Source organism: Colobus angolensis, unplaced genomic scaffold (assembly GCF_000951035.1).
Source record: "Colobus angolensis palliatus isolate OR3802 unplaced genomic scaffold, Cang.pa_1.0 Scaffold4, whole genome shotgun sequence".
Classification (NCBI taxonomy): domain Eukaryota; kingdom Metazoa; phylum Chordata; class Mammalia; order Primates; family Cercopithecidae; genus Colobus; species Colobus angolensis.
The window spans coordinates 5,061,331-5,072,943 of record NW_012117376.1 but is presented as its reverse complement, the minus strand read 5'-3'; the positions used below and the strand labels follow the sequence as shown (position 1 = coordinate 5,072,943).

The 11,613-nt window shown below is 36.8% G+C and overlaps 1 protein-coding gene across 3 annotated transcripts in view; it reads left to right on the top strand.

Moving 5' to 3' along the window:
* Window positions 1–11,613, top strand: part of ZMYM4 (zinc finger, MYM-type 4) — a 167,446-nt gene that overhangs the window by 134,643 nt on the left and 21,190 nt on the right. For all 3 annotated transcript variants that reach the window (XM_011955349.1, XM_011955350.1, XM_011955351.1), the window contains 9 exons: window positions 465–615; window positions 2,316–2,456; window positions 2,749–2,786; window positions 3,711–3,855; window positions 7,003–7,121; window positions 7,795–7,966; window positions 8,840–8,893; window positions 9,297–9,476; window positions 9,892–9,986. In XM_011955349.1, coding sequence (XP_011810739.1) covers window positions 465–615; window positions 2,316–2,456; window positions 2,749–2,786; window positions 3,711–3,855; window positions 7,003–7,121; window positions 7,795–7,966; window positions 8,840–8,893; window positions 9,297–9,476; window positions 9,892–9,986 — 1,095 coding nt within the window. The remainder of the gene's footprint in view (window positions 1–464; window positions 616–2,315; window positions 2,457–2,748; window positions 2,787–3,710; window positions 3,856–7,002; window positions 7,122–7,794; window positions 7,967–8,839; window positions 8,894–9,296; window positions 9,477–9,891; window positions 9,987–11,613) is intronic.

The following is an 11,613-nucleotide window of genomic DNA, read 5'->3' as shown; positions in this document are numbered from 1 at the left end:
TTTAAAAAAAATTAGTATAAAATTAGCCGGGCGCGGTGGCTCACGCCTGTAATCCCAGCACTTTGGGAGGCCGAGGTGGGCAGATCACGAGGTCAGGAGATTGAGACCATCCTGGCTAACATGGTGAAACCCTGTCTGTACTAAAAACACAAAAAAATTAGCTGGGCGTGGTGGCAGGCGCCTGTAGTCCCAGCTACTGGGAAGGCTGAGGCAGGAGAATGGCATGAACCTGGGAGGCGGAGCTTGCAGTGAGCAGAGATCGCGCCACTGCACTCCAGCCTGGGTGACAGAGCGAGACTCCGTCTCAAAAAAACAAAAGGTATAAAATAATTGATAAAGGCAAACTTTAATTTTATGATCTAAATTCTAAGTTAATTTCCTCACTTGTTATGTGTGTCCTATTTTTGTCCTGTCAGACTGCAGATAATTTGTTTCTTACTCCTTGACTACCTTCTTTTTTTTAGATGGCCAAATGTGATGCTTGTAAGCGACAGGGTAAACTCAGTGAGTCCTTGAAATGGCGCGGGGAAATGAAACATTTCTGTAACCTGCTTTGTATCTTGATGTTCTGTAATCAGCAAAGTGTATGTGACCCGCCTTCACAAAATAATGCAGGTAAAATTAATCTTAAGTACTGAATGGAGTCTTTGGTCAATACTAGAAACTACTGTTCTTTTACAGATCAGGAACTGTGTAAACAGTTGTCATTAATTTCATGAAACCTCAGTTTCCTTGTATTCAGTATCATTAACGTTTAGTTTTTTTTTGTTGAACACCTTAGATTAAAGCTGAGTAAAATGAGTTTTTTATTAAATAGGTTTCTTTGAGAATATTGAATCAAACTCTATAAGAACTGAAGTTTATGGGAAAGGATAACAGTTAATGGTTTGTAATTGAGTATAATTGGCTTCCTTAAAAACTCCTTTGAGACTACTTATAACAAAAGACATAAAGTCGAAATCACATGACCTTTTAAATATATCATATGCAGGCCAGGTGTGATGGTTCATGCCTGTAGTCCCACTGCCTTTGGAATGCTGAGGTGGGAGGACGGCTTGAGGCCAGGAGTTCAAGGGTGCAGCGAACTGTGACCACAGCACTGCAATCCCAGCTGGATGATAGAGTGAGACCCTGCCTCTAAAAAATTAAAATAAAATAAAACTATATGTCATGTCATGGGTGTGACTAGTTGGGGCCAGTGTCACGGGGCTATAAAGGAATTTACCAAGACAGTCATAGGTAAAGGCAGATTTATTAGAGAAAGTGTGAAAATATGTTGCAAGGTTTCAGTGAGCAGCACAGCAGAGAAGGGGAAGTCTGCAAAGAGGCAGGGGCTTGAGGGAGGTTTTACAAGGTCCTGCTGTAGGGGGCTACTTACAGAATGAAGCCGTGCTGCTGGGGCCACCTGTAGGAGGCGATCTCTCAGAGTAATTACTCATTGTTCTCCCCGACCTGGTGCTCCTTACTCTTTGTTGCTTACTTATCGTATCAGGAGTTACTTAACTTATCAGGACTACACACTGTGTGCATAGTTAGGCCATTTTATCTCAGAAAATTTATTATTTAAAAACAAACAACACTAGTATCATCCTGAAAGTGAGAAGAATTTTAAGTATAGTCTCCTTACAAATAAAAGCAAAATCTATAAGAGCCTACTCCAAAACCTAAAAAAAAATTCTTTCTATATAAAGGCAAGATTTAAGAAAAACATTAGGCTTAATTGTCCATTAAATCTAACCTGTGATCTTCATTGGTATTGTATGTTTGGGGATTTGCATTGTTGGTTTTTAAGTTAAACTATTTGTTGCATTTTCATGTAAAGATAAAGTAAATAGAAAACTTTCAAGTTTTACTAATTAAAAAGTAGAAAACCAGGGCATGGTGGCTCACGCCTGTAATCACAGCACTTTGGAAGGCTGAGGCAGGCGGATCACGAGGTCAGGAGTTCAAGACCATCCTGGCCAACATGGTGAAAACTCTATCTCTACTAAAATACAAAAAATTAGCTGGGCGTGGTGGTACACACCTGTAGTCCCAGCTACTTGGGAGGCTGAGGCAGGAGAATTGCTTGAACCCGGGAGGCAGAGGTCACAGTGAGCTGAGATTACGCCACTGCACTCCAGCCTGGGTGGCAGAGCAAGACTCTGTCTCCAAAAAAAAAAAAGAGAAAACCAAAACCCAGTTAATCCTACAGTGACTTTGCTCCAACAGAAATTACTCAAACCTGAAAACATTGTTTAACTTCCTTGCAATAGTTTCTGTGTAAGTACATGTAAATCACATGAGGTTTACTTATTTTTGTTTATTTTAATCAGCAAGTATTTCCATGGTTCAAGCTGCTTCAGCAGGACCCCCATCTCTGAGAAAAGATTCGACTCCAGTTATAGCCAATGTAGTATCATTGGCAAGTGCCCCTGCTGCTCAGCCCACAGTGAATTCTAACAGTGTCTTACAAGGTAGGCTTGATTGGAAAGCATTTATCTAGCCTATTTAGGTTGAATGCAGTGGTCCTCTAACTTCCTTTCATCAGGGATTATTTTCATACATTTGACACGTTCATAATAGGAATGGTAGCTCGCTGCACAAATTTCATATCTCATACCTTAGAATTGCTAGTCTCTTCCATTGAATTAAATTAACACATGTTCTTCATAGGAGGGTTTGTGTTTATGTACTGATAATCAACTTTTAATGCTAATGTTAAAACAATTGTAAAGATCCTAAATTTATGTTTTAATTTATATCAAGGTGCAGTTCCAACAGTAACAGCGAAAATCATTGGTGATGTAAGTTTTATTACTTTTATTGGTATTGTCACTGTATTTATTTTTCATTTTTGTACAGTATAAATATGTGTGAGCTAATTTGCCCACCTTTATTTATTATATGAAATAGATTTCATTAGCTCATTTAATCTTTGTTCAGGAATAGGATTTTCTGGCTATTTAAATAGGTCTTTTATGTACTTTAATATCTTTGAATGCTGGCTATGTAGTTACTGAAAGTTTTTTTTTAATTACACAAAATTGAAGTACATTGTACAGGATTTACTCGTGAAAGACTTTTGGATGTTTTGTGATGTACTCAGATTATAAATAAAATATTTATAAAATGTAGCTTATCCTCCCCCCAACCCAGTACAGATTATACTGTTAAAAAAAAAAAACTTTTTTTTAACCCATTAATATTTTCTGCTTTGTCTCTTAAAAGAAGAAAATAAATAATGAGAAAAACTTAAGACTGGAACAGTGGCATTTCTCAAGTGTTTCTCCAGGTTTCTGGGATAACTTTCACATTGTCTTTATTCAGGTTACTTAAATGATCATAAGTGATTCTGTTATCTCTAGTTATCCAAGTTATCTTGAATCCAAGTCCCCTGTGTCTTAATTAGGAAGTAAGAATTCTCATTTTAAACTTAGCCAACATTGTTATTGATCAACAGTGTGTTACAATAGAAATAGCATTTTTCTTGGTAAATGGAAATTGTGATTAGAGACATGCAGAATAATACATAGTTATTAAAACATTCCTTGATTACTATTAATATTTTAGGAGTATTGTATTTCTCATACATTTGGTTGAATATTTACTTGCTATGTCCTCCATGTAATTCCAATATGGCATTTGTTTTAAAATTATAGTATTTCTTGTAATTACAACGATATTTTAAAAAATGTTTTTGGTTTCTAATTTGTTTTTTTTTTTACTAGGCAAGTACTCAAACAGATGCCCTGAAACTGCCACCTTCCCAACCTCCAAGGCTTTTGAAGAACAAAGCTTTATTATGCAAACCCATCACACAGACTAAAGCCACCTCTTGCAAACCACATACCCAAAACAAAGAATGCCAGACAGGTATGTTCCTTGGTCTTTCTTTCTTTATTAATTTTTTAAGGGAAAGAAATGTAGGATTTACTTACATTGCATACCTGCTATTTCCTAGGTGATGTGTTTGGTTGTTTGTATACATTGCCCAGTTTAGTTCTCACAGCATCCCTGTGAGTTAGGTATTTTCCTCATCTGAGGCTTAACAAGTTGGGTCAAAGAGAAGGAAGTTAATCAGTGATACCATACTGTGAGCAAGTCATTTAATTCTCTTATTAATGACAATGTTATGTTATAGAATGAGCATAAGGTTTGGAATTATATGGACAGGTTTCTAGGAGGTGCTATTGTTTTCCAGTGTGACCTTAGGTTTGAACTACTCCATAGTCTCTTTTGGCTACTCCACACTGTTTCAAATGAAGTCAGTTCCTTTTGAGAGAACTTCAGAGCTTTTTGTTTGTTTGTTTGTTTTTAATGAATTGTCCCCCACCAACCCAGGCAGAATCTCTGAGCCACCTCTGTGGATGCCGGGCAGGGTGGTAGTCTCTGGCCTTCTTGGCTTGCCTCTCCTGGCAACTTCTGTCCATGAAACTCCATGAAACTTCTGTCCTACAAGTGAGCTGGGGTGAGGGTGATCAGGATCCCAGTGTTCTTGGCCTGCTTTTCCTAGGGTAGGGCCTCCATCCACTGGATGGAAACTGGGTGAAGGGAAGCCCCTGACCTCTTGCCCGTACTCACCAGAAATTTAGCCTCTTCCGCTTTCAGTTGGCGGGGATGAGAAATGCTTGTGGCCTACCCTTCTTGATGAGATATGGTGGAAGCTGAGGGGAGGGAAGGCCATTTTTATTGGCCACAGCTACCCAGAGTGGAGTTTCTGTCAAGCTGAGCTGAGTTGAGCTGGCGTGATAAAGCCTGTGATGGCTGAAATGTCAGACTCTCACTGTTCTTACCAAATTTTAAACAGATTTTCTTGAATAAATGTTTCTTCATTTGGTATATGCCTTTAGGACAATTTCCCAAGAATTTAAATGTCTGTTTTTAAATAGTTTTCACCCTCTTTGCTTGTTTCACTAAGGAATAGATCTTTGTAGCTCCTCGTGCTACCATCAAAAAGTCCTGGAATTTTGGCCGATTGTGGTGGCTCACACCTATAATCCCAGCAGTTTGGGAGGCTGAGGCGGGAGGATCACTTGAACCCAAGAGTTGAAGACCAGCACGGGCAACGTAGCTAGACCATCTCTACTAAAAAAATTTTTTTTTTTGAGATGGGGTCTGGCTCTATCGCCCAGGCTGCGGAGTGCAGTGGCGTGATCTCGGCTCACTGCAAGCTCCGCCTCTCAGGTTCACGCCATTCTCCTGCCTCAGCCTCCTGAGTAGCTGGGACTACAGGCTCCCGCCACCACGCCCAGCTAATCTTTTTGTATTTTTAATAGAGACGGGGTTTCACTGTGTTAGCCAGGATGGTCTCGATCTGCTGACCTGGTGATCTGCCCGCCTCGGCCTCCCAAAGTGCTGGGATTACAGGGATGAGCCACCGTGCCCGGCCTCTACTAAACATTTTTTAAAAGTCCCAGAATTTTTATACTAGAAAGAGATTCTTGATTTCTAGAGCCGCAGGGCTGTCCTGTCAGCCATTGCTTCTCAAAGATTAGTATGCACATGAATTATCCAGGAATTTTACTAAGTAGATTCTTATTCAGTGAGGCCTGAGATTTTGCATTTCATATAAGCTCCCAGGTAGAGTTCAGTGTTTCTGGTCCATGGAACACACCAAAATAGCAAGGCTATAAATGATGTAGTTCTTTTTTTTTTTTTTAATCAATAGCAGTTTATTTAGTATTATGTAGTTTGGTTATCAGATGTTTCTAAATTAAGTAACAATTTTTTAATGTCCACTGTATTATGTAAAGTTTATTGGCCAAGTGTGGTGCCTCATGCCTATACTCCCAGCACTTTGGACAGCTGAGGCGAGAGGATCACTCGAGCCCAGGAGTTCAAGATCAGCCTGGGCAACATAGTGGGACCCCCATCTGTTAAAAAAAAAAAAAAAAAAAAAATTATGCCATATTATTTTCCCACTTCTAACTGTAGTCAAATTATTAGCTTTTCTCTTTCTGTCCCTAGCATTACCTTTCTCCTAGATTCATGATTTTACACTTATCTACCATATTCTCTGACACACAGAAAGGATTCTATATGCTCCTTGACTTATAATGTTGTACCCATCATATGTTAAAAAAAATCATCAGTCAAAAATGCGTTTAATATGCCCAACCTCCAGAACATCGTAACTAGGCCTAGGCTATTTTAAACATGCCGAGAACTCTTACATTAGCCTACAGTTGGGCAAAATCATTTAACACAAAGCTTATTTTATAATAAAGTTTTGAATACCATGTAATTTATTCAGTGCTATACAGAAGTATGGTATATACTTGTTTTTGCACCATCAAAAAATTGAAAAATCCTATATCGAATCATCGTTAAGTTGGGGACCGTCTGGGTAAATAATGGAATAAATCTTCTGTCTTGCTACTTTCTCCAAGTTTTTTTCCAAGTTCTGTTTCATCCTTTTAATACTTAGAACATCTGCTATATATATTTATTCTTTTTTGGAGGTATCATAACCTAGAGTAGTCTCCCGTCATCTTAGCTCTACATACTATAATTGCCTCCTATTTTAACAGTTGATATATTTTTATTCAGTGCTGGAATTGTTGCCAAATTAATCTTTTTGATGTCATTTTTGTCACTACTCTGTGTTAAAAAAATCTTCAGTATCTCTCCACTATCTACTACAAATGATTTTGAAATGTGCATTATAGCATGACTGAAATGGCCCCTCCCTATTCAGCCTCCTCTTTAGCAAGCGGTTTTCCATGCCTATATTCTAGGATCCCTGTTTCAGTCCTTTCGATTTATCCATCTAAATTATATCCTGCATTCATTTGCTTCTCACATCACTGATATTTGTTACCCACTTTCTGTCAGTGCTGTACTCAAGATTTTTTTTTTTTGTGGCTACTTTAATTATTTCTCCTTTGTAAGAACTCCTATAGTGTCGCAGGTCACCCTTATTTTGAACTGTAAACCTCCATAAGCTTTTTTATTTTGAAATCTTATTAAAATATTTCTAACCTTGTTTGCTTTTTGTGATTTTGTTGTTGTTATTGTTAGAAGACACTCCAAGTCAGCCCCAGATTATTGTGGTGCCAGTTCCCGTACCAGTGTTTGTTCCCATACCTCTTCATCTTTATACTCAATATGCTCCAGTCCCATTTGGAATTCCAGTTCCAGTGAGTAATCATTTAGAGATTAAAGCTAATTTAGCATGCATTTTCCTCAATTAAAATTGTATAATTCTGTGAAGAAAGTTTTCATTTGTTGGTAAAATATATCTGCTACTTAACATGGTTTATATAAATAACTGCTTTTATTTGTACCCACCCTTCTCAGAAAAGGTTATGATGTAGCTTTTTAAAACAGTTACATGCACAATGAGACCACTCAAATAGAAAAAGATCAGAAATGGTGCGTGTTGAAATCCTGGATTCTAGCAAGGGTGAAAAGAATACTGTGATTTACATAATTCTCATTTTTGATTAAAGAAAAATATATTTTTTAATTACAAATTTATTTTTCCCAGGTACTGAGTCCTTAAAGGAAACAGTTATGAGAAAACTGTGAGAAATACAAGCAAAAACAACAAAAACAAAATGCAAGTGTGTTATAGAATTATTCTTTTAGAGAATTCAGAGACATAATTGGTTGAGTGTCCAAAGCACTTATCGAAATTTTATTTAAATGGCTCTAGTCTTATAAAAGCAAACTAGCAAGACTATTTTAATCCTTAGCAATGAATATATTTTAAATTTGTTACTATTTTAATACCTAAATCATCTCACAAATCAGGTTTTGACTACAAACCTGTTGCCTAAGAAAGCCTTCAGTCTATCCTTGGTCTTTCAGATGCCCGTCCCTATGCTTATTCCATCTTCAATGGATAGTGAAGATAAAGTTACAGAGAGTATTGAAGACATTAAGGAAAAGCTTCCCACACATCCATTTGAAGCTGATCTCCTTGAGATGGCAGAAATGATTGCAGAAGATGAAGAGAAGGAGAAGACTCTGTCTCAGGGAGGTTGGTATAATCTTTAAAAGCAAAGAAAGAAAAAACACGTTTTATACATTTTCAGGTGACTCAAGCAACTTTAAGTATAAGACAGTCAGGGTGTTTCTAAAACCTTTATTGTCTATGAATACTAAGCCTGTGGGGTTGATTACACTTTTTAGTGCTTCTGAAAGCTCTTACTGTTTTTATAAAAGAAAACCAAATATTGGTATTCAATAGTTTTTAGTCATGATTCCAGAAAAATAACTTAGAAATCAAGATTTCATGATTATTTGCCAATATTATCTCTCTAATTGAAGCCATGGTCCCCACATAAGAATTCCTGTTAGATAATAACCAGCATGCTGGTAGAGGGTAAATAGAACCTTAGGATGGAAAACCATTTGGCTCAAAATAACTGATAGATAGATCTCATACTACTAGTGTGGAATCATGATAAAAACAATAGTTAACATTTTGTGTGCTTGCCATACTCTAGGCATTGTGCTCAGTGCATCGTGTGCCTTGACCCATTCAGTTTTCACGACAACCTTATGGGGTGGGGAGGGGGTACTATGTACCTCAAATTTCTGATCTGGAAAGTAGGATGTTAGACTTGCCTTGATTGTGCAGTCCAGAAGTGGCGGAACCAGAACTTGAATCCAGATACATTTGACTCCAAAGCACATGATACTAACCAGAATCCCCATTAACAGTGGTAATCTGTTTAACTGCATTTATCCCTAATGTCTAATTTTGTTAATGAATTATTCTTTCTGCATATGAAATCTACTTACTTAGAACTCTGTAGTATGATTGATGTATATAGTGCAGTCATTTCATTTGAGATATAATTTGTTGTCTATACATATAAATTATTTATGTGCTTTTCTTTTTCTTTAGAGTCTCAAACTTCTGAACAGGAACTGTTTCTAGACACCAAGATATTTGAAAAAGGTTTGTAGTTGAAAATATGTTTTGAGTTTTAGAAATACTACCCTCTGTTAGTAATAGAAACCTATAAAATATTAGTACACTTGGATTTCATATTTGCAATTTTATCTATTTGTAAGGGGAGTATCAGATGTCTATGAAGTGTATTAATTTGTAGTGGGAATAATAAAAGCCACCTCAAATGTTTGTTTTAAAAATTAATTGAGATAAGGCTTTCAAGTGCCTACCAAAAATATGAATCCAGTTCTTTGAGACTGATGAACAAGTTACTTCATTCTTGATTGTATAATTGTCCATCAACCATATCTAATTTTTTGGTATTTAGGGGTTCAGGAAGTTTTCCGAGCATGTCAAGGTGAGGCTATTATTTTATTTTGAGGGCTTGTTTGTTATCTATATATTTCAGACCAAGGAAGTACATACAGTGGTGATCTTGAATCAGAGGCAGTATCTACTCCACATAGCTGGGAGGAAGAGCTGAATCACTATGCCTTAAAGTCAAATGCTGTGCAAGAGGCTGATTCAGAATTGAAGCAGTTCTCAAAAGGGGAAACTGAACAGGACCTGGAGGCAGATTTTCCATCAGGTTTGTGTACAGTAACCTGTCCACTGAAAACTTTTTATTTTAGAAGATTGGTACACCTCTGAATTGACACTAGTAAGCAGTGCCAATTGTTATTGATAATAACAGTGTAATGTGTTAAGAGGTCATAATCTAGAGCACAAATAGACCCTGGCTTTGTAGGTGTTAATTTGTACCTTAATTTGGTTAAAATTTTTTTAACTTTTCCCATAGTAGCCATGTAAGAGGTTTTCTTGATTGCTAATGAAGTTTTCATTTATGCACTATATCCTTGGTTTAAGTCTCTAAGTGGAATTCTTATTTTATCACAAACTAATGAATATAGTGATGATTACCTGATATTTCTTTCCTAGTCTAAGTCTTTATTTAAATTTGTGAGTTATTTACCTCACATTGTGCTTTCTGCTGATTATTATAGAATCTTTTGACCCACTTAATAAAGGACAGGGAATCCAGGCACGTTCCCGAACAAGACGACGGCACAGAGATGGCTTCCCCCAACCCAGACGAAGAGTAAGCTGCAGCTTAACTTTTCTAGACTTTTCTTTCCTTCATTCTACAAGCATTATTTAGTTCCTGCTGCTTTCAAAACTCTGTGGCAGCCAGAGTCAGGTAGTTCCATGTTATTTTGCAGCCTGGCAATTTTATACTTTTGGTTTTTGAATTCAAGAACCATGTATTTTATTTACATTTCTTTCAGTAGGAACTTTTTTTTTTGGTTTCTATAGTTAAGGGTTTTCTTTTGTATTGCTTTGTTTACTTTAAAAAGCTTTTTATAATTCTTTTGTCTGCGTTTATCTTTTTGAATAGCCTCTAAATTTAGCTCTTTTTACATGTTATAATACTGAGTACTTTGGGAGGCCAAGTCGGGCAGATCACAAGGTCAGGAGATCGAGACCATCCTGGCTAACATGGTGAAATTCCGTCTCTACTAAAAATACAAAAAATTAGCCAGGCGTGGTGGCTGGTGCCTGTAGTCCCAGCTACTCAGGAGGCTGAGGCAGGAGAATGGCCTGAACCTGGGAGGTGGAGCTTGCAGTGAGCCAAGATTGGGCCACTACACTTCAGCCTGGGTGACAGAGCGAGAGTCCGTCTCAAAAAATAAAAATAAAAAATACTGAGTAGTTCACTATTTTTGTGGTATAGTAAAATGGTGAAGTTCACATGGCTGTTTTTCACATTGACAGGGCTTTCCTATACAAAGTTGAAAGAATAATAGCTTTATTTTTAAAATTACCACCATAATCATGAACAATTCCACTTAGCAAGAAGTTCCACTATGACCTTTTGCAGTCGGCCCCTCTGGCTGCTAACAACCACCGATCTGCTGTACAGATTGATGCACAATGCCACTGCTTTGCCTTTTCTGAAATTTCACATGAACGGAATCCTGTAATATGTAGTCTTCTGTGTTTAAGTTCTTTTACTTAGCATAATGTTTTTGAGATTCATCCATGTTATTTCATGTCCCGGTAGTTGATTCCTTTTTATTTCTGAGTAGTATTTCATTATATGGACAAACTACAATTTGTTCAGCTGTTTAACAGGTGATAAAAATTTGGGTTGTTTTCCAGATTGGGGCTATTTTGAATAAAACTTACTCAAAATGTTATGAACATCTTAGTATCAATCTTTGTGTGAACATATGGTTTCATTTCTCTTGAGGAAAAAGATCTAGGAATGAGATTGCTAGGTTTTATGCTGTGTGTATTTTTAACTTTATAAGAAAGCTGCCAGACTGTTTTCCAAAGGAGATGTACCATTTTGCAGTCCCACCAGCAATGTATGAGAGAGTTCCATCTGCTCCATGACTTTGCTAACCCTTGGTATTGTTGATTTTAAATTTTAGCCATTCTAGTCAATGTATAGTGGTACCTCATTATGGTTTTAATTTGTTTTTCCCTAATGATTAATGATGTTGAGAATCTTTCAATATATGTATTTGCCATTCATGTGTCTTCTTTGGTAAAGTGTTTATTCACAGTTTTTGCACTTTTTTTTTTTTCATTTTTTTTATTGGGTTGGTTGTCATCTTGCTGAGTTGTAAGTGTTCTTTACTGTGGACATAATTTCTTTATCAAATCAGAGTTCGGTCCTATTTTGTTGCTTCCTTTTTTATTTTCTTTTTTTTTTTTTTTTT